This window comes from Arvicanthis niloticus, chromosome 5 (genome assembly GCF_011762505.2).
Source record: "Arvicanthis niloticus isolate mArvNil1 chromosome 5, mArvNil1.pat.X, whole genome shotgun sequence".
NCBI lineage: Eukaryota > Metazoa > Chordata > Mammalia > Rodentia > Muridae > Arvicanthis > Arvicanthis niloticus.
In genome coordinates, this window is record NC_047662.1 from 66,020,733 (window position 1) to 66,046,078 (window position 25,346).

General features: G+C 38.3%; 1 protein-coding gene across 10 annotated transcripts in view; it reads right to left on the minus strand.

Moving 5' to 3' along the window:
• Ccdc171 (coiled-coil domain containing 171) overlaps window positions 1-25,346 on the minus strand; it is a 310,848-nt gene that overhangs the window by 74,836 nt on the left and 210,666 nt on the right. For all 10 annotated transcript variants that reach the window (XM_076934712.1, XM_076934713.1, XM_034504096.2 and 7 more), the window contains one exon: window positions 10,993-11,124. In XM_076934712.1, coding sequence (XP_076790827.1) covers window positions 10,993-11,124 — 132 coding nt within the window. The remainder of the gene's footprint in view (window positions 1-10,992; window positions 11,125-25,346) is intronic.

Here is a 25,346-nt window from a genome sequence, read left to right on the forward strand (position 1 = left end):
TTTGATTTCTTCTTGCCTACCTGTACCCCTGTTTCCTTCTCTTGTCTTATTGCTATGTCTACGATGTCAAGACTGTTTTAAGCATGAGTAGGAAATAGAGACCTTTGTCTTATTCCTGGTGGAATGGAAATGCTTTGAGGTTTTTTTCCCCCATTTCATATAATGATGGCTCCTGGCTAGTTGTATATAGCCTTTATTCAGATAGGATGTGTTCCTTCTATTCCTAATCAATTTTTAATTTTTTGATAATATTCATCCTGAGAGTTGTAAGGAATAGCTCATTGTGTAGTTTGATTTTCATCAAACCTGGTGATTAGTGATACTGAACAATTTTTATACATCTATTAGCCACTGTATGTGTTCTCTGGGGAACTATACATTCAGGCCTTTAAACATATTTAAATTGGGCTACCAAATTTTGTGCTACATAGTTAGATATGCTTCTCGTATATTGTAAACATTAATGTCTTATTATATATAGGTTTATATTTTTTCTATTGCATATGTTGCCTTTTCATTTTGTTGATTTCTTTCCTTGCAGAATTTTTTGAAAGATTTATTATTTTATAATCCAGCATTTGTCTCATCTTAGGATAACCAGAAAGTTGAGGAGATATAGAGGAATTTTAATTTGGCAATATGGCTGCTGTAGCAAGGAATTACATCCACAGATATGATCGAGATGTAATACAAACACACCCCGGATTAAAGTATGATCTGGCTGGATAGACACACCCTTAGGTACACTCTTTTAATCCCAAGCAGTTAGTCTGTAGAAGGGAGCAGAAATGTTTAAAAGTGATGTTTAATTGAAGGGCAGACAAAGTGATGATTCAGAGAAAGATTTGGCAGAGTGAGTCAGAAATAGGATATGCCCAATTCTCATGAAAACAGGAGAGGAGAGGAGAGGGGAGGGGAGGGGAGGGGAGAGGAGGGGAGGGGGAGGGGAGGAGAGAGAAGTTTTTACAGAGACAGGCTGCAGATGAAGACAGATGAGCCAAAGAATGAGGAGTCGGAAGACCAGAACAGATTACCAGAGTCAGTTTGAGATCAAGCAGAGCAATTTAGTCAGAAGATGAGAGAAGCCAGTTTAAATCAGACAACTTGGAGAGACATTTGAGCCAGAACAGCTGAATTAAACCAGTTAGCCAGAGTTCAGAATGAGCTAAAAAGGGTGAGCTTATTCAGCAGTAAGCCTCCAAAACAATTACATCTGGCAAATAAAAGTTACACTTACAAGGAGGCAAAGTCTTTCACAGAAGAAGTCTAGTAAATGGGAATGCTAAAACTACACTATCAGAATGTAACAACCTCTAGTGAACGGTTATAAACAACTATGGGCAAAGGCTTCTAAACACACTTAGGTTCGATATCTAATAGGATGCTTTATGGCAGATGAATTAGGGGTTAGAATACCTGGACATAATAAAGAATATTAACAGTACAAAAGAGACATGCAGACACATGTACCTTTTGAAGTGATGCAACAGGAAGTTCATGACATCACCATACAAAGTATTTCTCTATAAATATCAATACTTAAAAACAAAATTTTTGAAACAGTCTCTCTCTCTCTCTCTCTCTCTCTCTCTCTCTCTCTCTCTCTCTCCCTCCCTCCCTCCCTCCCCCCCACTCTCACTCTCTCTTATCTCTAAGCTGGCATTGAACTCAATAAATAGCCAAGAATGACCTCAAACTGTTAACTCTCCTGGGTACCAGGATTCCAGGCCTGTGCCACCATAGTTGGTTTATGCAGTACTAGAGATAAAACTCAAAATTTTGTACTTGCTAGACAAGCAGTCTACCAACATCTACCCAAAATACATTTGTTCTCATTTAAAATTATTTCAAGTATTCATCACAGCACAGAACGTCTGACACAGAAGACTGCAGAAGAAACAATGGTCATATGAATCAGTTATATGTTAGTTATATAATAAGAGTATGCAGGGAGCGGAGAGAAGAATTGAGGGTAGATATAATTAAAACACATTGTGTATTTGTATAAAATTATCAAAGAATAAAATTTTAAATATTATATATGGGTATTTCGCTGCATGTGTATGTATGTATGTATATGTGTGTATGTATGTATGTATATGTGTGTATGTATGTATGTATGTATGCACCAATTGTATGCCTATGAAGGTCAGAAGAACCAGATCCCCTAAAACTGGAGTTACAGGCAGCTGTGAGTTGCCATGTAGGTGCTGGGAACTGAACCCAGGAATAGTAAATGCTCTTAACCACTGAGCCTTCTCCACAGCCCCTAGGAAGCCTTTTTCTTTGATATAGTCCCACTTATTTTTACACTTGCTGCCTATGCTCTTGCAATATTCTCAAAGCATAACTATGTGGTCTAGTGTCAAGGAGGTTTTCTACTTTTTTCTAAAACTTTTCTTCTAGAGCTTTAAAGTTTAATGTAGGTGACTGAGGTTGATTTTTCCTATGGCATAAGATAAAGGTCCATTTTATTCTTTAGTCTTGTGCAAGCACTTGTGGGTGCATAAGCACATGGAGGTGGCAGGGATCCACTTGCTTGTGCCTTACCAGGGCTGGGATGGCAAGTATGTATCTTCAAGCCCAGCTTTTGTATGTGGGTGATGAGGATCAGATTCAGGTCCTCTCGCAAGCATTTTACCAACTGAGCTCTGAGCTCCAATTTTATTCTTTTGCATGTATGTATTCAAAATAACTATTTAAGCTCTAATCCTGGCAACTCCATGTTTGATAAGTGAAGAGAGAAAGGTTTACCACTGTGGGAAGATTCAGGATCACATTTAGTTGTTTAGTTTTTCTCTTTAATTATATATATATATATATATATATATATATATATATATATATACACACACACACACACATACATACATACATGATAACATGTTCAAATACATTTAGGAGCAATACCCTGCCTCAGAAAACTTAGGGCATCTGTGGAATTACTGGAAAGATAGCTTCTGTGTGGAGCCTTAGACCGAGTGATTTACTCCACCTCCCTCCGTCCTTAAGTTGCATATTCATTGCTGTCTTTCCTCTAACTGCTGTCACTTAAATTGTCATGGAGAACAGGGCAAATCAGGGTCAGTTTATATAAGCGCCATCAATCTGAAGAACTTCATCAGTCTTTATTTCAAGGCATTATGCAAAGAAAACTGACATTAAGAGAGCCTTAACTGACAGCAAATGAAATCAATCAGCAAATCACTAAGCCATAATAAACTCACTCAATTTGCAGATAACCCTTCCTGTTCCAGGTCTTCACCTAGGCAGTCCATCAAACGGGAAGATAAAATGAAGAGCAATTCTGGTTGTAGCACTTGAGAGTTCAAGTGCTCACGGCCTCCAGTCTCTTAATAATAAGCCACAAAAGGTGTTAGCTGGTAAGGTTACACTTGTACTTAAAATTGGCCTCAAATATGAGAAAAAAAAGGAGAAAGGCTTGAGTTTAGGGTTTAGTTTGGGGCTTTTTACATTAATGACAAGAATGGCATCCTTCCTTAGTTTCTCTGTCAGGACCACCTACAATTCAAAAGTGCAGTGTAAAAAAAAAAAAACTGTGCTTTTTGTTTTGTCCTTTTTCTTTTTGGCTAAGTGCATATCAAGTATTTCACACAGAAAATTATCACCACTGTTCCACAGAATTGGAATGCAAAATCTGAACAAAAAAAAATGTAAATCGCACACACGGCAGTAACAAAGGAAAGTTAAAAGAATATATGGAAAGAGTGATAGTGGCCGAAGATCTCATAATAAAGACAGAAGTGTGTGCTGAGTATTCCCAGCTACATCTTGGCAACAACTTTAGACTACACTAGAGCGAAACACCGCAGTTGCTGAATATTTTATTCTTTTGAAGGCACATATGAACATGTTCTCCATCAAAAAACTACCAAAAGTAAATCACTAAAATATTCCTCAATGTACTTAGGTCACTGTTCCCGATCCAGACCTTTAACAGCTCAATCCAACATAGGTTCGGTTCACACAGCACTTCCTGATGTGGAAAGCACCTTCACATGCACATCATCCCATCGATCTTCTCACAGTCCGGTGAGCCAAAGCAAGACAGGCTTCATCACCTTTCCAGAGATGGGAGTGAAGCTCAGTGATGCTCATGTAGTTGCCAAGGTGGTTACGTTACAGAGCCAGGACTTTGATCCAGGTATTCTGACTCTCCGCATGATCTCTCTAATACCTTGATGCCCTGCTCCCTAGAAAACGGGATTATTCTGTCCTTTCCAAATGCCATGCTGTTATGAAACTAACTGCCATCCTAATCAACATGATGTCTTAGCATATTCAGTGATAAACAGAAGACTGCAGCCTCACGGCTGCCAATTCCCACAGTCTGGTTTGTTTGCTTGGGTCAGATGAGAGAGCATCTTAACCATAGTCAAACACTAAGGCATCTTATACTTGACCCAGGAACATAAACCAAATATTAAAGAAAACCATTTCAGACATGTCATATCCTTGTCAAAGTCACCCCAGGATGGACCAGAATAGGAATCCAGTGCACAGAAGAAGAAACCGATATCCTGGAAGAAGGAAATGCTGAGCACTCTGGGAAATGGCGACTGTGGGACAGAAGCCCAGTGGCACTGTTGGCACCCAAGAACAGTAAGCACATTACTAATACAGCTGTGTCCCATCAGAAGGACAGTGGTTGAACAAACTAGTGAAAATCCCTGTTGCATGCATGTAACCTGTGTTCAGGAAGAAGGCTGCAGTCAGCTCCCCAGCAGGGCACATAGCATCTTCAAATTTCCTTTCATGTATAACTTCTGCTTAGATTTTAATTCTTCCTAAGTATTTTTTATTTATTTTTTATTACTCTTATTTTTTAACCATCCTGTTGTTACCCTCCTCTTGGTCCACCCTCACACAGTTCCTCAACCTATTCCTCCTCCCCGCTGTCTCCAAGAGGATACCCTCCAGATGTCCCACAACAGGAAACGGTTCATTTATACAATGGAATACTATTCAGCTATTAAAAATGGGGACATCATGAGTTTTGCAGGCAAATAGATGGAACTAGAAAATATCATCCTGAGTGAGGTAACTCAGACCCAAAAGGACATGCATGGTATGTACTCACTGATAGGTGGATATTAGCCAGAAAGAAAAAAAAAAAATACAGAGTGCCTAGGATACAATCCACAGAACTCAAGGTAGTTAATAAGCTGAAGGACCCAAGTGAGGATGCCTCAATCCCACTTGGAAGGGAGAAGAAAGCAGTCATGGGAGGCAGAGGGAGGGAGGGACCTGGTGGGAGACGGGAGGGGGAGGGGAAAAGAACATGTGTCTTCCTAAGAATTTCTTTTTTAAAAAATTACAAAATTAGAAAGATTACTTTGTAAATCACACCCATTTTAAAGCATTCCTAGCTTTACATGGTATTAGTTCAAGGCACTGATACCAGACCGTTGGCTCCCACAGATGACACAATTCAGCATGTACGTGCGTAGCAAACATGGAACTATGGGAGTCTGCAAAACTGCAGCAGAAGCTACAGCGATCCCATTCCTTGCTCTCATATGTCATTTTTTTTCCTTTCAAAAGATAAGGACAGATGAAATGTCCCAATGGGAGTGTGGGGTATTAAACCTCCGATCCAAACAACAACCTATACAGTGAGGTGCAGAATATCACATGCATTAAATAGTTTTTAAAGCATAAACTGAGCAATGTTTAACAGGCAGCTTCTGGTTAGTGGTGTGCAAGACTACGTTTTATCAGTGGAGTTAAAGAAAGGTACCTTATCATAACAAATCATTTGAAATAAAACAGAAAAACTAAGGTTGTAAAACTGTTACTTAGAAACAAAAAAAAAAGGTAACTAAGTGTTGCAGGGATAAAAATAATACTTACAAAATAGTAAGTATGCCCTTGTTACATATGAAAACACAGTACATGTAAGTGATGCTTGCTTGTGAGTTTGTATTTACACCTAAGATAACAAGAAAAGCATAAAGGTTAACTCTGGATCTCTGGATACCAAATCTCACATAATCTTAATTTTTTTTTTAGATTCACTTGGGATGTAATTTTTTTTCAGGATCATGTACAACTTTCCTAATTATTTTAAAAACTCAGTATTTAATGCTAGCAAATTTTCTAGCAAAGTATATTATTTGGGACAAATGTCACTATATACACAAGCAATCTTAATCTTATAGTGTATATATACAATTACAAAACTAATGAACCGGAGCAATAAAATTTTCAATCAGAAATATTCTTTTTATTTTAAAAAGTAGTACTTGTTATATTTAACACGATTTTCACTCAACGTGGCTCGTTTTCATGTTTAAAAAGGTAATAGCTCTCTAAAAATTCATGTATGCAGATGAGATGACATGAAGAGAAAAGTATCAAGATGGCTCAGTCTAGTAAATGAAATTGTCTAACATTTCTTAATTTCTAAGAATGCCAAAAATGTGGAAGTTTCTCACAGAGCAATTAGCAGGATGCAGCACTAACAGCACCAAGAGAACCTGTGGGAAGACTCCCACGGATAACTGAGCTAGTTTATTCCTGGGCAAGTTAGATCTGAATACCATTTATTCCACCCTTCTTCAAATAGAAAATTTAAAGGTTTCTTTCAGAATGTTCTTTATCAATATCAATTTTTAAAAATTTCTCAAAGAAATGTAAAAATAATGGTATCCTGAAAGTCATGAGTAAAAACCCTGTGAGCAAGGCCTGCTATGACATTACGGTTTAGGATCAATTAGAGGATTACTGCATTCACAGGGAAGGCTATATTGTTTGAAAATCTTTATAAATAAGAGGTTTCAAATGAAGATGCTTTAATGAAGTACTCATAAACACATATTTATGAAATGTACTATATTTCCAGAAGTAGTAATTATATACTAAGTCTTAAAGCAGTTTCATTAGACAGATTGAAAGATTCCCAGTTTTTAAACAGTATGAGCCTAGACATAAGACATGAGAACCAAGTCATTTAGAAGCACACACAACTGTGACAAAAGCTGAGTCCTGGTGACCCTGACAAGCATGTGAAAGTCCTTCCTGGGCTCTGAGCTCTGAGGCTGCAGCCATCAACACGGCTAAGTTCCCCAGCTCTTGAATGAGGCTTTCATGTTTGTGGAGATCTGACAAATCCTCCATAATTACAATAGCTGTGACTACCCAGTAGTGGTAGTGGGTGAGCCCAGTCATCAGACTAAGGCGGAATTGGGAACATGTACTCTTCTCTCTAGAGATAAAGAGACCAAAGTAGACAAGTCATAAAACGTATTTAGTTAGCCCTCTTCTGGATTTCTATTCTTCTATATTTTCTTCACAAACAAGCTTTTGAATCATGCTTTGCAGAAAGTAAAGGGCAAGCATGACTAAGGGAAGAATGAGCTGGTGATGCTACTCATTGGATGTCCGGTCTATTAACATCTTACTCCCTCTAAATGGACTTCAGTTCAGCCCCTTGTAAAACAGAACCCATTGCTCGTGGGCAGCATGCTAGGACAGAGGGTAGAGACAATTAGACAGAAGCAGAGAGCTGGCCACTCACAGAATCTGAAGGGATTCAGTGGGTCTGTGCTGCACACAGCAAACACTTCATCACACATCAGCTACTGTTGGCATCTATCATCTGTCTGCTTCTTATCACTGAATGGTAACAGATACAAATATTTACTGGTCACTTGTCAATATTTGCTAGATATTACCAGCATTTTAGGTCAAGGATACTTTAAAAACATACTTGGGAGTGTAAGATGGTAGAAATCAAGTATTGCCTTCGTATAGTACGAACACGGTGTTCTCATCACCAGGTCCTCTGCATTCACGCTGGCCATTTTAGTTAAAGCCTTGGCCTGTGTGGTTTAATTTTTCTCAGCATTACAGTAAAAGCCTGAAAGGCTATTAATTGGAATATGAAAACACAGTCTTAAACTTGCCATAGGCTCCACTAAGGCTATGACACACACACCCCGCCCCCGAAAGTCACCTGACATAAAAAGTAAACAGGACGTTAAGGTAGACTGAACTTGGTAAAGTACTTAAAGCTCTGGAAGAAACTATGAAGAAAGAATCCTAAGTAATGATTCCTCGAAATAAAACATAAACAGCTTACAGCAGTGAAAGGAGCGCCTGCTGCTCCCTCATCCTCTCGGGGCTTCATCGGGATGGGATGAAGTCACCAGGCCCTGCCTGCTTCCTCCATGTGCTCTCTGTTCCCTGCCTCATTCACTGCCGTTACAGGCCTGGAAAACCGTTCCATCCCACTTTGTAAAACAGAAAGCGGGGCACAAAGCTAGCATTTCTACATTGGTACATCAAAAATATACCTGTATTCTCATTTTTTTCTAGCGCTATTCACAAAAGTGAAGATACGGAATAGCCTACCATTCTACAGCATGTGCATGGATCAACCGTATAGTTTCTATACATGGCAGAATACTATTAGCCAATAAAATGCAATATCCTGTCAGTAATAACACTCATAAATAGAAAGGGTTAATGTCCTGGCAACACAGATGAACTTGGAGGACATCATGTTCAGTGAAGTAAGTCAGGCACAGTCAACCACAGCCACATGCTTTCATTCATGTGTGGAAGTTAGATGAGATGCTTTCAGTGGAGAGAGAATACTGGCTTTTGCCAGACCTGGGAAGTTAAGAGGAATGGGTACCAGAGTCCTGTAGCACAAGGCAGTGGATGTAGTTTCTAGTAGTTTGCTACATATGTCCGAATCACTAGAAGAAAGGATTCTGATATTCCTAACGCAAGCAGCAGTGTCTGAAGTGATGACATGCTCCCAGTCGCCCTTACTTGATCATTCCTTACTGCGACATATCACATAATATGCATGAAAGCATTATACTCCACAAGTATACACAATGACTATGTGCCAATCACAAATTTTTAAAATACTGAATGCCTAAAAATATGGAACTGTAGTGAGCACACACATCATCCTGTACAAAGTAGAAAAGTACACTTTTCATATTATTTGGTGATTGAATGGGAAAATGTATCTGTGAATTTGTCTATGATACAGCAAAAACTATGGCCCATGCAGATGTAAAATGAGTATCTTCTACATGGAATAAAAACGTTGGTTTCCAGGGTTTTACTCTTATCAGTTAACACAGGCTGTTTAACTCCTCAGTGGCAGACTGACCACTTCGGCTTTGCAGTCAACTACTTTGAGACTTAAGTTTGTTCTATCATCTACTAGATTTTGATCTGAAGAGAATTACCTGCTGTGGTTGTTGTTTTCCAATTTTAAAATGGAGATACTGCCACTTGTTTGACAGTCCCATTAGAGAGCTGTGTGAGTTGACAGGGTCTGGTACGTGGAAAGTTCGCTGAAATGGAAGCTGCCATCAGCGGCGGCAGTGGCGGCAGCAGCAGCAATTTTATTGTTTCCTAATTTTCTAACCACGTGTTTATTACTAAATTACAATGCACCCTATAGATATCATCAGAAAACTTACCTGGGCATTTAGGTATATGACAACATGTACAACCATTAGCAGAGTTAAACAGTAAGTCCCTGGCATTTCTCTCTTGCTAATCCTTATATCACAACCACAGAGAATTTATGTTTTTACCCCCAAAAGTATATGTATCATCATTATCATTATCATTATTATTATTATTATCATTATTATTGTTAATATTCCTTTAATAACTTTTATCTAGATCAATAAAATATAGTTTGGGGAAATTTTTATTTGTGAATTTTGACAAGAGGCAAGCCTTGGAAGAGCAAATCAAGATAGCCAAATAAAGGATTATTTTACACTTACTAGAAAAATCTCAAATCATATTGTATTCACATCTATAATAAATTTTTAAATATTAATAATCAAATTTAAAACACATTTAATCTTGTTGTAAGTAATGGTAAAGCCTATAAAAGAAAATAAAAATGTTTGATGCCTAGTTACATAAATATGTTAGATTTTTTTTTAAAAAAGCTATAAACAAATTTTTTTTGTAGAGCATAACCCAGGCTCTAACAACAGGTTAATTTAGGGTGTAGAATATGTAAAAGTTAACACAGGTCAAATCAACTAACACTTATACAAAATTAAATTTCTACATTGTCATAAACTGAAGAAAGAAAAAGATCATTTTAAGCTTTTAAATATTAAAAGTGGGTTTTAAAAAACATTTTCCTGTTGAATATATTAGACAATCTAGAGAACTGTTATACGAGTACAATCCTTTATAAAATCAGGCGTCCTATAATTTACATAATGCTGCTGATTTTTTTAAATGGAGGCTTTGGGCACTAAGGGAAAGAAAGATAGAGTAGGTGCTGAATTTTGTATTTTCCAACTTACAGAGTAGTGTGAACTTTAAGGAAATATGATCACAAAACGCAGTCATGCCAGGACAGGATAACTACAACATATGAAAATTAATCCTTCGCAAAACAAGTTCCTAAATTACTTTTAAAGTTATCCAAGGTTTCATAAATTGATGTTTTGAGCCTTAAAATAAAATGACCCTGTTTGCACACTGTAGTACAATGCTCAATAAAACTAAGCATTAAACAGTAAAGAATTCTTTAATGTAAAATATAGTTGGACTCTAGGTTTTTCTAAAATTAAAATATGGATTTTTTTGGAATTAACATGAAAAATTTCAGATATCGCTCTTGAAATTCTTTATGTAAAGTGACTTATTTTAAAACAACAAAAGCCACAAATAGATATAGGCTTGAAAATATAATAGCCTAATGTCTTACCAGCTTCCACTGAGAAGAAAGTGGGTCCTTTAATATTGTACTTTGACATAAACACATACTTTGTAAATGCTTTTCTGCATTATTTTAATAGACTAGTTCTGGCTTTAAAGAAACACGTTTTTATGCTACGTGATAGAAAACATTTATTTGCATCTCATCTAAATTATTCACAATACTCCCAGGCTTTCATTCTCTTCCAGTTAGTACAATTTATTTTTTCTACACATTTCAGTAGCAAACAATGTTATTTAGGCTCTAACCTGGCATGCTACAACCTCTGGCCCACCCTTGAGCCCCTCCATTGCAAAGGTCTCCAGGTGCAGTTTGGGTAGCTGCAGGGTGAAGTCATTCCTAGTTGCTGCAGTCCGTGACAGTGAGATCTGATCTCTGACCTAAAGGGGAAAAAAAACAGCATCAATGGTAATTCCCCTTCAGACACATTAACTGGGATGAACTGGGTCCCCTTGAGCCCACTGAGTGGACTTGCATTGATCGCTGGACCTGAAATCCATGAATAAATTTAGGACTAATTGATTTTTCGTTGCAAATAAATCTCTAATTCAGAGTGCTGGGGGAGAATGTTAAGAAGAAAAAGCATCCTCCTGCTTGGAATGAAGAGGGGAGAAGAGGCACAGAAGCCTTCTGATCAAGACGCTTTGAATTATTCCTTCACAGCTCCACTCGGAAAATGGGGGTGGGGGTGGGGGTGACAAAATCAAAAGCAAGCTTCAATCCCCTATTATCACTCTCTTAAAAGCGTGTTTAACTGACATTAGATCATGCATGTTGTACACGATAGTTACTAGGGACTGGGTTTTGAAAAGAAACTTCACTAACACATACTCTGGAATAAGAACAAATATACTTAACACAAAAGGACACTTCAAAATACACAAGTCCAGGGCTTGTTTGGCCTGCTCAGTCTTCTAAAACTGTAGGACTTAATTAAACTTAAGTCTTAGCAATAAATGCATGGAAACCGGCTTGGTCACACAACCTCTAAATAAGATAACGGAAATAAAATCAGTAGCATTTGTACTAGGGTTTAAGTATTCAGAAAGGTAAGGACGCAGCCATGTCCAGATGGAGTTCTAATTCCGAGCTCCTGTGGGCAGTTGATATCACACTGCCACCTTCTGGACAAAGCAGCACACGCACAACAAATACAAAGAAACTCCAGTATTTAAGCTTATAAATTCTGCACTTAGGTTTGCATTTAAGATAAAGTTCTCACTTTTCGTCAGTCAGCTGAGTAAGAAGAGTTTTCATTATACAGAAATATTTTCAAACATTTCGTGTGCTTGGGTAGGTTTTTAATTTTTTTTTTTGGCTATCCTATATTTAACAAATACTACAAAACTACCTTACATTGTTACACTGGAGATGGCTCCGTGGTTAAAGAGCTTACTGTGCAGCCATGAGGACCTGAGTTTGGATCCCCAGCACCCATGTGAAAGCCAGGCAAATGCTGGGGGTGGGGACGGGTGGAACCCTGGGATTCTCTGGCCACTCAGTTCAACCAATCCAGATCTCTGAGTTCAGTGAGAGATCCTAAACCCAAAAACTGGCGGGGGTTGGAGGAAGTAACAAAGAAAGATGCTGGTATCAGCCTCTGGCTTCCAGGCCCCCATGCAAACACATGTGCACACGCAAACACACAGAGATCTCTCGCACACACAAACATGCAAAGATTATACACACACGTACACACAATCTAACAGCCACATGACAGGATTTTTATGAAGAAGCACAGAAGCACACATCAAGAATGGTGTTAAGTATAAAAAAATAAGACTAACTGCCAAATGAATCCACTTTTATGTCTCGTTCTGTCTGAACACCTCAGCTGTAACACTGTACTCATGCCTGTAATTTCGGCACACCTAGGCTGAGGCATGAGATCATGAGTGCCAGGCCAGCCTGGGCTACATAGCAAGCTGAAGATCAACCTGGACTACACAGCAAGATCTGATTCATTTCAATCAATCAGTCAGTCAATGAAATAAATAAACTGTCCATTTTTCTATTATTCTTGGGCAATTTGTAAAACAGAATTATTTACTACTATATAAAATCAGTTAGATGTGAAATGTAGACACCTCATGGATTGTCATATTCTGCAGGGTTTTTTTTTTCTTAAACCAGCAAATACCCATAAACAAAGACATTTTTAATTGTCCGTGCAAATATATGGGTGTAAATAAGAGTCCTTGTTTTCCCAGGCTAGTACTGAGATTTTTTTTTCTGTCAGTCAGTGAACGTAAGAGGATGGGCAGCAAACACAGCAGGGCATGTCTCACAGAAGCATGGCACTCCGTGCTCCTCGCGGGTCTCATTCAGTGTAGGCTTGATTTCTAACAGTACTTCCCAGTCTTCTATCGGGATGAAAGCTCTACTGCACAAAGTAAACGACATTTTACAAGTATCACGGCTTCCAGTTGTAACTTTCTTGGCCATGTGTACCTTCCTTCTTCCTCTTCTGTCACCAGTGATCGTTCAGATAAAAGAAAACATTAATGTGGATTAAGGTACTAAGAATTTATCAACATCAAACCGCTGGTGTTTTGCCTTCTACCCTTCTGAACCGTAGTCAATAGATCTAAATATTTTACTGCACCCTGGCCAATTCATTGTTTGATGTTTAAAAACTCACCCAGAATCAAAGAAAATTTATTAAATTTGAGCCCCCAAATGAGATACTATTAGCTTTGAAAGTCGGGTTTAACTGTGGTATTGATGATTCTCTTTTTTCTGTGACAAAATTCACTAGGGGATTTCTGGATGTCAAAGTACAAAAGCAGATTGCTAATATGGGCACAGAGGGGGAACTGGGCAATGCAGGTGTGACTCGCCACAATGCCAGCACACGGTGTCTTTAACTCAAGTGGCACTGGGTACTAGCCTGCCCCCATGAAGGCTTGGCGTACAATGAGCAGAGAACCACAATCTGACGCTCACTAATCAAGCCTTTGAGCATTTAAAATTTGGACACTTTCAGTTCCCCAGTTTGTCCTTCAATGCCTCGGCCCCACTAATCCTGCAGGTGTACAAGCACTGTGCTAACATGCTTGGCCTAACTCGCATGTGAAATAGTTCTAATTCGTTAAAAAATACTATGTTGAAAGCTGACAGTGCCACCAAGGTTCAGTGACCCAAGACAAATCACAGAGTCTGCATCACAAGTAGCTCCACAACAATTCTGAAAGATTTTTCCCTACTTTAAAACTATATGGAAACTTGGAAAGGTGTCTAAAAACGTTCTTCTTCAAGTGGCTGTGGGAAGTTTTTAGAAAAATCTTGAAAAAGGGTTGTGTAGGATTTCTTTTATCTTAATGGATAAAGAGAGTAAAACCATCAAGCTGAGAGCATATGAATAACTAGCGCCAGAATGGGCAAAAAGAAAGAGTAATGCTGAAAAGAAGCAGCCATGAGGGGCATCAAGGGAGAGAACACAAGGGGGTGAGGGGGCGTGAAGGGAATATGGGATATGGGGAGAACTGACTCGCACAACAGCCAGAGAGGACTCTCACCTGCTGCGGGATCTGCTCCCCGGGGGAACAAAAAGACTCAGCACCGAGTGACTAAGAGACCTTTTCAACACCGTAAAGTGGAATTTCCTTATTTCCTCAGAAACATGCCCACTGGTCACAAAATTACTCTCTTCTAGAAAGAGAATCTAAAGCAAACTCCTAACTACTAGAATTTCTTAAATTAAATTAGAAAAATAAAACGAGTTTTTCTAGAAGGCATTCACTTTATAAAGTTCCTATCTTTGTACAAATTGGAATATAAAAATCAGTCACATATCCATGGATTAAATTATAATCTCAAAACGGGCAGTGGTGGTGCATGCCTTTCAACCCAGAACCTGAGAGCCAGAGGCAGAAGATCAATGAGTTCTGGAGTAGCCTGGTCAACAGAGCAAGTTCCAGAATAGCCAGGGCTACACAGAGAAACCATGTCTCAAAAAAAAAAATCAGATAGATACATAGATAGATAGAAAGATAGGTAGATAGATAGATAGATAGATAGATAGATAGATAGATAGATAGATAGAGATAGATAGATGATAAAATTTCAAAAGCCAGTCTTGTATTCTATCTACATCATTGATTGTCCTACGATTACAACTATATCCCTTTTCACTCTTACTAAAAGCATATAAATGTTTTCTGCTTCAAATTGCTTAGTGATCCATTCTTAGTTAATTAATTAATTTTTTAAAGATGTATTTGTTTATTTTATGTATATGAGTACACCATTCAGACACACCAGACATTCTCATTCTCTTCAGACACACCAGAAGAAGGCATCAGATCCCATTGCAGATCCTTGTGAGCCACCATGTGATTGCTGAGAATTGAACTCAGGACCTCTGGAAGAGCAGTCAGTGCTCTTAATCACTGAGCCATCTCTCCAGCCCTAATTAATTAAATTAATTATTTTAATTAATGTTCAGTGAATGTTTTGTATTTTATATATTATACAACACATAAAACTAATCTTTTTAAAGATATTTTATTTTATTTTATTTTATTTTATTTTTAAGCATATGTATTTGTGTGTTTGCGGCTGTGTGAGTGTGGATGCTCACAGAGTCCACAAGGACATCCCACAGAGCCTCCTGACCTGGTCCTCTACAAGAGCTATAGGAGTTCTGACCTACTGAGCTGTCTCTCTAGGTCCCAATGTCTCAGCATGTTTAAAAAGAATAAAAGAAAGTAGCTGCATTACTTCTGCTCTGGAATTTTAATTTTTCGAGAGAGAAATTTACTTTTTTCTCTTACTTACCACTGACCTTTAAAAAGTAAGTATTTCCAACAGATAAGTCATAAGGCACAAGAGACAAAGAAACAGAACTCTAAAAACTCAAGAGACTGTCATGAAAAACTGTCTCTATGTCTTTTAAACTATTATAATAATTTGCTTCTATTCATGGCCTCATGAGAGTCACAGGTCTAATCATTTCTGCTCTTCTGGTAACTGTCACATGCAAACTACCTCTGTGCTTTCTCGCTTCCTTCACTTCTATCTTAATACAAAAAACCTGATTTCTGCCAGATATTACTAACTATAAGATTGGTCATTTCTAGAAAATTACTTAGCTCATCATTTATCATACACAGCTATAAATCCTTCTGGACTCCATATATACTGTGATGGTTAGGTTTATGTCAACTTGACTCAAGCTAGAGTCATCTGAGGAAAGAGTGAAAAGTGCCTCCATAAAATCTGACAGCAGGCAAGCCTGTGGAATATTTGCTTGATCAATAATTGATATGGGCTGGCCCAGTCCATTGTGGGTGGTGCTAAACCCTAGGTCCTGGGGGTATATAAGAAAATAAACAGAGCAAGCAAGTTAAAAGGAGCAAGGTAGTGAGAAGAGTTCTCCCATGACCTCTGCTTCAGCCTCTGCTCTGCCTCTGAGTTCCTGCCTTGGCTTCTTTCAATGAACTGTGACCTAGATTTTGTAACTCAAAAAAAAATCCACACACCCCCACCTGCCCAAAATGCTTTTGTTCATAGTATCTTACCACAGACACAGAAAGCCAAAACAAGCCAGAAAAATAGAATACAAATAAGAAATAAATAAAAAACTTAAAAGAACTAAAATAGACAAGGCAGCATATAAGATGTCTAGAGACACTCTGCATCCTGAGTGCCTGGTAAAAGAGACTAATGTTGGGACGTTTTCTTCTTTTTTTAATTATTGTATTCTCTTCTTTAATTTATCACAAAATATTTATTGGGTAATATTGGATTGCAGGATATTATGGAACTTATTTCCATCTTTTTAAATTTTTTATTTAATTTTTATTTATTCTTAAAATCTGCCTAAAACTTTATTTATTTTAATATATTATGGCCTACACTGCTTCAAAATAAACCTATAGGATTCCCAATATACATTCACACAGCTATAATTAATCTTCAATCTTAGCATCCCGTGTCCAAGGAAAAATATATCTTCCAGACACAACAGGACTTACATGCATATGAACTCATAGAGCCTGTGATCACACACACAAGACCTGTAAAAGTTCAAATCAAACAAAATCCCGTTGTGGAGAAGGAGATGTGGACATGAAACCCTGCCCATATCAAGAAGCTGTTTGTAACCGATGGCTCCTGGGAAAGGGAGAACCAGTTCTCTCGACAGGTATGTCCCCACACTTCAGGGCAGGGCCCTCACCCAACAGTTGGCCAATATGAAACAGAGACCATGGGTTTCTGTGTGCTTTTGTTATGTTTTGTTTTGTGTTTTGTCTTATTGGTCTTTTAAAACTTGTTTATGTTGACTTTTAAAATGTTTATGTGTGTTTTGTGGGACTTTTTTTAATGGAGAGAGAGAGAGAACATGAAGTTTGGTGAGTAGGGAGGTAGGAGGATATGGGAAGACTTGAGGAGAAAGATATACTGTATAAATAATAAAAATATATTAATTTTTTAAAAAAAAGTTTTACTCTAAGAAACAGAAATGGAGAATACGTAAAATCCTTATTCTTCTCAGTGTAGCCAGTCATTCTCAATTATCCCCCTTACTCTACACTCCTCCTGGTACATATGTGTACACACATGCGCATGAGGAGAGAGAGGGGGTGGGGAAGAGAAAGAGAGAGAGAGAGAGAGACAGACAGAGAGAGAGAGAGAGAGAGAGAGAGATTATTAGTTAGTTATTATTCTGAAAGGAAAATGTGAAATACTTTATCCAATGGTCACAATCCCTAAACCATGATGTCCCAAGAAGCAAACAGTCCCCTGACCCATACCTACTTTAAGACCTTGGCAGTCTCTCGGCAGAGGCAGGCACTCTGGTGGCACTATAGCAAGCACAGAGTTTTTTAACTTGCAAAGCAGGAGGTGAAAAACTAGCCTTGACCTGCAACTTGCAAAGCCAGAATTCTCCAAAATGAGAAACCAGAAATGAGGCAAAGTCAGCACCAAAACTATCTCCACTGTATAGCTACACCCAGCTCAACCACTCCAAGGTACAGCTACTCCCCAGCACAACCAACTTACAGAACAGCTACATTCTAGCTTAACCATCCTACAGTAAAACTACATCCCAGGACTAGCATTCTACATACAGCTACATCCCAGATCAACCCTCTTGAATCAACCCATCAACCTGGCCACATCCTGTTAACAATCTGAAAAACTGAATATTCAGATCAAATTATCAAGATGGACAGTCAGGAGACTTAATCATTTGTATTTTACATAGGTACTAGGCAGCAAGAAAACCTCTAGGCTGCTATACAATGATCCCACAGATCACCATGGTTTTGGGCTATTTAAACAAGCATAAAAACCCAAACTTGAAAATAGACAAATATGTTTACAAATTCTTAAAGGCTTCCACAAAGAGATTTTTTTTTCTCAGAATAAATTGTTTTTTAAAAAATGAGACCCATGGATGCTGCTAAGTATATGTGAATGGCACTTTGCACTGTCTTACTTTCGGTTGTCAAGGTTCTAAGTCCCTCCTGTGCTGGCATGCCATGTCTAGCTCAGCTAGGTCAGAATGGCTCTGAACAGCATGAATGACAACACGCAAGAATGCTGTATGGACAGGGCTGTCAACGTCAAACTGGCAGTGCTAACACCTGTGTGCCTTTCAGCTGATCTTTAGGAAACAGATTCGTTAAAACTGAGCCTACAGAGTTCAAAGACCGTATGTAACGTGCAGATAGAGTCGCTGATGAGCCACTAATGACTGGCTTTTTAGAGGAATCTTTTAAAGTACAATCAGTTTCATAAGTAAAAAATGATCTCATAGTCTTTTCATTCCTTTTAATTTCCTGACAGACAAATCTAAAAGATAATATTGCATCATAATGTATCCTGGTCAGCACTTTCATGAGAGCATTATACAATCACATTGAAAGGCTTGGCCATGCAGGGTTGTCTTCAGCCACGTCTGGACCTGCTCCCTTTTATTCCCCAATAAATAGACATGAGTAGACCCTAAATAGACATGAGTGTCTTTTCACTGCAGCATAGTCAAACTGGTCAGTACCTGCACCGTTGGCACGCCTCTTTCTTAGAGGTGCTCTCACCACTGGCTCGAGGCTTTTTCCATTAGCTATTGATTAGGCAAAGTAAATGCAGATGTTATTTTTAGCGATCAAATAAACAAAATAGATGGCAGTACCATCAAGGCTTAGAGTGGGTTATGGAAATAGCTTTTGTTATGTTTAGAGGCTCCATGATGGTGAAGTTTGACTCATTCAGCAAACATCTGTTAAGTACCAGGACGGTGATGGATGCCGTGGATACAGAAGTCGAGAGACAGAATTCCATCCCTCAATGACTTCCAGCTCCAGTGGCATAATTAATCTCTCGGAGTGTGTTTTCCAGCCTCTCATTTATCCACAGTGGTTTGTTCTCCTGTCAGTTGCTCTCCCACCTTCTCTCTCTGCCAGGATATTATGCTAATCAATCTTAAACCTTTATCTAGCACTGATTTCCCCTAAGGTTCAAAAACATGTCCTGCTGGTTATTCCACATTACTAAACCAAGTACTTGAAAAGTAAAACTTCTTTTCCCCTTAAAGGTAGATACATTTGTTTAAATGGGACCTCCCATCGCACAGACCATCACTCCCAGACTTTCCACCCCAATGTGCCATTCTGCTAAGTTTTGTATCTTTCGCTCTAAGCACCTACCATCAACAGCCTGATCCACACCTTCACAGCACTCATCTAGCCTAGTGGTGTGGCCTCCTAATAGAACTCTCTACTCACAGACGCACAGCTCTTAAACATGACTCCATTAAGCCCCATCTCTTACGCTGTCCTTGCATGTAATATACACTGCAAATATCTGGCTGTTTTTATGAACTTGCTCACGTCAGTATGCCTTTTTTGTTTTCTTCATACTCCTGGGACCCACCAACCAACTCACATACTCATCTTCTAAACAGCCTCCAGGTAACCGCTGGGATTGCTAAGTATGCCCCACATTTGAATAACTCCATGGCTGTGCATGCCCACATCAAGGAAGGCTGGAATTAGCGTGTCTCACTCTTGAGAGAGACTATGATTGGTGTATGGCTGAAGTAAATCCAATCATTGAACTCAGGAGAAGCTCGGAAGAAGAAATTAATATGAAAAAGAATAAAGATAATGAACAAAACTTATGGAGCACCATTGAGAGAGACAGAGACAGAGAGACAGAGAGAGATAGAGACAGAGAGACAAAGAAAAGTATGAGAGCAAACAAAGAGACCAGGGAACAAAAGCACCCAAAAAGTCTGAAAGTTATTTGAAAAATATAATAGTTGGGAGCAGTGATGATCATATCTCATTGTATACCTGTACAAAATTGTCAGAAGTGAAGGAAAAATATTTTAAAGATATAATAATAGACAATTTCAGAATTCTGGAGGATGAAAGAGACATCCTGACCAGGAAAGGCAAACACTCAACAAAGATGAGATCAAATAAATCCACAATGAAGCATGTTATAACTAATCACCCAAATCAGGGAGAATGTTAAAAGCATCAAGAGAAAGGTGATTTGTCATAAACAAGGTAATGTCTGCTAAACTAGCAGCACATTTTTCATTTGGAACCTTATGGGGCATGAGGGAGCAGATGCTGACAGGAGCCTGATATAGCTGTTGCCTTAGTGGTCTGCCAGAGCCTTGAAATATACAGAGGCTGATGCTCACAGCTAACCACTGAGCTAATCATGGGGTTCCCAATGGAGGAGTTAGAGAGAAGACTGAAAGAGCTGAAGGGTTTGCAGCCCCATGGGGAGAGCAACAATACCAACAAACCAGAGCTCCCAGGGTCTAAACCACCAGCCTGGGAGCACATAGGGAGGGATCCATGGTCCCAGCTGTATACATAGGGGAGGATGACATTGTCAGGCATAGGTGGGTGAGGAAGTCCTTGGTCCAGTGAAGGCTGGACACCCCAGTGTCGGGGAAATCGTGGATGGGAAGGTGGGAGTGGGAGGGTGAGTGGGGGGCACATCCTCATAGAAGCAGGAGGAGGGGGATGGGTTAGGGGATTCCTGGGGGGGGGGGGATGAGGAAAGGGGATTACATCTGAAATGTAAATAAGCTATCCAATAAAAAAACAAAAAAACAATCTGTTGGTTGCTGTTTTGTCTTGTTGACAGTGTCCTTTGCCTTACAGAAGCTTTGCAATTTTATGAGGTCCCATTTGTCGATTCTTGATCTTACAGCATAAGCCATTGGTATTCGGTTCAGGAACTTTTGCCCTGTGCCTAGGAATTCGAGGGTCTTCCCCAACTTCTCTTCTATTAGTTTCAGTGTATCTGGCTTTATGTGAAGGTCCTTTATCCACTTGGAGCTGAGCTTTGTACAAGGGGATAAGAATGGATTAATTTGCATTCTTCTACATGTTGACCTCCAGTTAATCCAGCACCACTTGTTGAAAATGCTGTCCTTTCTCCACTGGATGGTTTTAGCTCCTTTGTCAAAGATCAAGTGACCATAGGTGTGCGGGTTCATTTCTGGGTCTTCAATTCTATTCCATTGATCATCCTGTCTGTCTCTATACCAATACCATGCAGTTTTTATCACTACTGCTCTGTAGTACAGTTTGAGGTCCAGGATGGTAATTCCCCCAGAAGTTCTTTTATTGTTGAGAATAGTTCTAGCTATCCTAGGTTTTTTGTTATTCCAAATGAATTTGTAGATTGCTCTTTCTATCTCTATGGAGAAGTTAGAGAGTAAACTGAAGGAGCCTTAAGGGTTGGTGGCCCCATTAGGAGAGCAACAATACCAACCAGCCAGAGCTCCCCAGGGTCTAAACCACCAGCCTAGGAGCACATATGGAGAGCCACATGACTCCAGCTGTATATGTAGGGGAGGGTGGCCTTGTTGGGCATAGGTGGGAGACGAGGTCATTGGTACCTTGAAGGCTGAGCACTGAGTGGGGGGGTGGAATCTGAGGGTGAGGAGGGGGATTGGGGGGTAGGTGGGTAAACACTCTCATAGAAGCAGGAGGAGGGGGGATGGGATAAGGCGTTCCTGGGTGAGTGGGGGAATGCGGTAAGGGGATAAAATTTAAAATGTAAATATTATAGCCAATAAAAGAGGGAAAAAAAGAAAAGCAGTTAGAACCAACATCCTTAATAAAATGTCAGCCCTCTTTAAAAAAAAAAAAAAAAAAAAAAAACTATCTTGATACTAAAATTTGTTTTGAGAATTGTATATTGCAGAATGATCAGCCTTGGTGTATCTACTCAATATGCAAGCCGGGCAGACCTGCTCAAACCTCTGAGGTCCGGGAATTCCATCTGGAGGCAGTGAAGACACAGCATCAGAGGCTTGTCAATTTGCTCTTCCCCCCACTCCTCTTCTAATATCTCAACACCCATAATCAGCTTAAAGAAGCTAATGAAGAGTCAGTGCCCCTATTCCCTGGGCTTGGGGACTAAGGTGGTAAATGTTGGGCTATCTTTCTAGGGAAAAGTAGTGGTTTTGTGGGAATAGAGAGGATTAGCTAGGGTTTATTGCATAGCCATAACCTATTAGTAGAAACCTGTATAATTAGTATCAAGAGGAAGATATAAATTCTTAAATGGCACCAATCTATTTTGATTACAATTTTTAAGGTTTTCATTGGTATGAGCTTCTTATTGATATAAGAGTGAGATGAATATTGTTACTCTCATAGGCATTGTACCAGTATAACACATTTAGGAATACAAGGCTTAGACTCAGCCCTTCTTTAACTTTTTTAACTGATTTGAGATGGTCAGCCTGTGAGTTAAGGGACTATAGCAAATTCATGGCTTGGAGTTTATTGTTAGGGTATTTTCTATGTTTTATTTAGAAATAGCTGAGTGGAGTTAACAAGCAACAGTACAGATTACCTTACATGGATAGTTGGTTTTCAAAACATCAGAAATCCACAGAATTGACATGACAAACATTTCTGTATTAATGTTCATTTTGATTAGAGACCTGTCTGCTCCTGACAGCTTCCTATATTGAATTCTAAGAAGAAATTGAGCATCTTTGGAGTTACTCCAGTTGTGGTGAGACAGCCACTAGGCAAGAATTGCCTCTTTCCTTCTACAGACAAATTACTGTCCAGAAAAGGACACACTTGCAGAATAGTCGACTGATTATATCTGCCTAGACAGAGTAATCAGCCCTTAATAATTCTGCAGCACTAAGGTCTGTCAGATCCTGGGCCAGAAGGCGGAAGAACAGATGCTCCAACGTTTTGAAGTAGAGGGACTGTCCAGGTGTTCAGAGGTCTCTATAAATTGGCTAAGTTTTAGAAGCTATGCTTTGTGCTTCCCACAGTTATAGTTAACTCAGTTATTCGGGAACTCTGATGGGGTTGAAAACTTATAGCCTCATAGCCAATCCTGGCTATTTACCTAGAGAGAAAAGATTTGAGTGGATGGTCGTCAACTGACATTCATCCTAAAGCCAGGTTCAGAACTAAATGTTTTAGTTAGGATAGACGACAGAGGTTCTGGTTAGTCAACAAAATGATGGACTGGGTATTAGGAGTATCTTGTACCTCACTGGTACAAATCGGCATAATTATGCTCTAATTGTATTTTGAGAGAAAAGTTCCATTTTAACAGGAAGGGTGATATGTAGGAGGAGCTAAGGTGGGAGGAGTACTGAGAGGAAGAAAAGGAGTAAGAAGAGGAGGAGAAGAAGGAGAGGAGAAGCTAGGTGATGAAAGAGAGAAAGAGGGGGGACACAGGGAGGCAGATGTTCATGTATCTCCACCAGTCAAAGATAGTTGATATATCGAGGTTGGGTAGTGGGTTACACCTCTGATTGAGCAATGCCAAACTTATAAAGCCTATGATTAACATTTTTTAAAAAATGTATAAATGCAAAAAGGAAAAGGGGGCATGGGATAGCGGTTTTCTAAGGGGGGGGGGGAATGGGGAAAGGGGATGGCATCTAAAGTGTAAATAAAATATCTAATAAAAAAGGAAAAAAAGAAAAAATAAATAAAAGTAATGAAAAGAAAAACAACAACAACAAAAAAAAAAAAAAAACAAAAAACAAAAATTGCTAACCTAGAATAGTATCCTTGGCAAAAATCCCATTTGAAAAATCATAAAGACACAAAGACCTCTCTGGTAAACAAAAGCTCAGAGAATTCACCACCACTAAACTTACAGTAAGTGCTTTTAAAAGTTTTTCAAGGAGAAACAAAATAATACGGGCTAGAGAGATGGCTCAGCAGTTAAAATCATTTGGTGTTCATACAGAGGATGTGGGTTTAGTTCCCAGCACCCACATGGTGGCTCACAAACATTAGTAGGCACACACATGGTGCACATGCATATATGCAGGCTAAATACTCATGCATATAAAATAAAATAAGTAAATCTAAAAGGAAATGTAAGTTCTTTTTAGAAAAAAATTCTAAAATGGTCCAGGAACATATAAAACTCATAAGCAAAAAAAAAAAAAAACTTATAACCAAATAGAGAAGTATGTTTCATTCTAATGTTAGTGAATAACATTTTATATTGAATGTTAAAGTTAAAAGAAAATACCTTGAAACAGTCATAACAAAGAAATGTTACTTAACTCCTAAAAAGAGAAGTTAATTATTATATAAAATGGGGTAAGGAAAATATAATATAAATATAACATTTATATTTTATTATAACAATATTGTATATAATACTATATATTATATTTTATAATATTGTATATGGTATATGCATATACTATAGTATATATAGTATATATAATATATACTATATATATATAATATATACTATATATACAATATTATAATATTGTATATTTATTATAATATATAATAAAACATAATATAAAATGGGGCAAGGAGAAATAAACATGTAGAATTTTTATATGCAAATATAGGTATCATTGGCTTATAATTATATAGAAGTTCAATAGTAACCATAAAGAAAATATCTGTGTTTGATTGAGAATGGCCCTCATAGACTCGTGACTGAATACTCGATCCCCAGTTGGTGGCAATGTTTAGGGAGGATTAGGAATGTGGGTCTTTTGGAAGGAGGTGTCTCTGGGGCTGAGCTTTGCGGTTTCAAAGGACAGGAGCCCTTTGAGGTGGTCCTCTCTGCTTCCTGCTTGTAGATCATGATGTGAGAGCTCAGCTGTTCCCGACACTATGCCTTTGCTGATCTGCATTATGGATTCTAACCCCCTGGAACCATAATCCCAAGTAAACATATTCTTTTATAAGAATTCTTTTATAAAAATCTTTTATAAGATATTGTTTTATCACAGCAATAGGAAAATAACTAGTGCAGTTCCCATACAAATTACCCAAAAGAAGATAAACTCATCATAGTATATAAAAATACACACAAAAACAAAGGGAGAAAGCAAGAGAGAGAATAGAAATAAATTACACAACAAAAAAAATTAACAATATGAAAATCTTTTCTTATCAATAATTACTTCAAGTATAAATTAATTAAACTTTCCAATAAAAGTTTCTTAATGGAATAAAAACAATGGAAAAAAGTTTGTTCTACTTATGCTTTAGATTTAAGCTCATGTGCAGACTAAATATGGAAAAATAGAAAAATACACAAATAGTAAAAAAAATGTTTATTCTAATTATGCTTTAGATTTAAGCTCATATGCAGA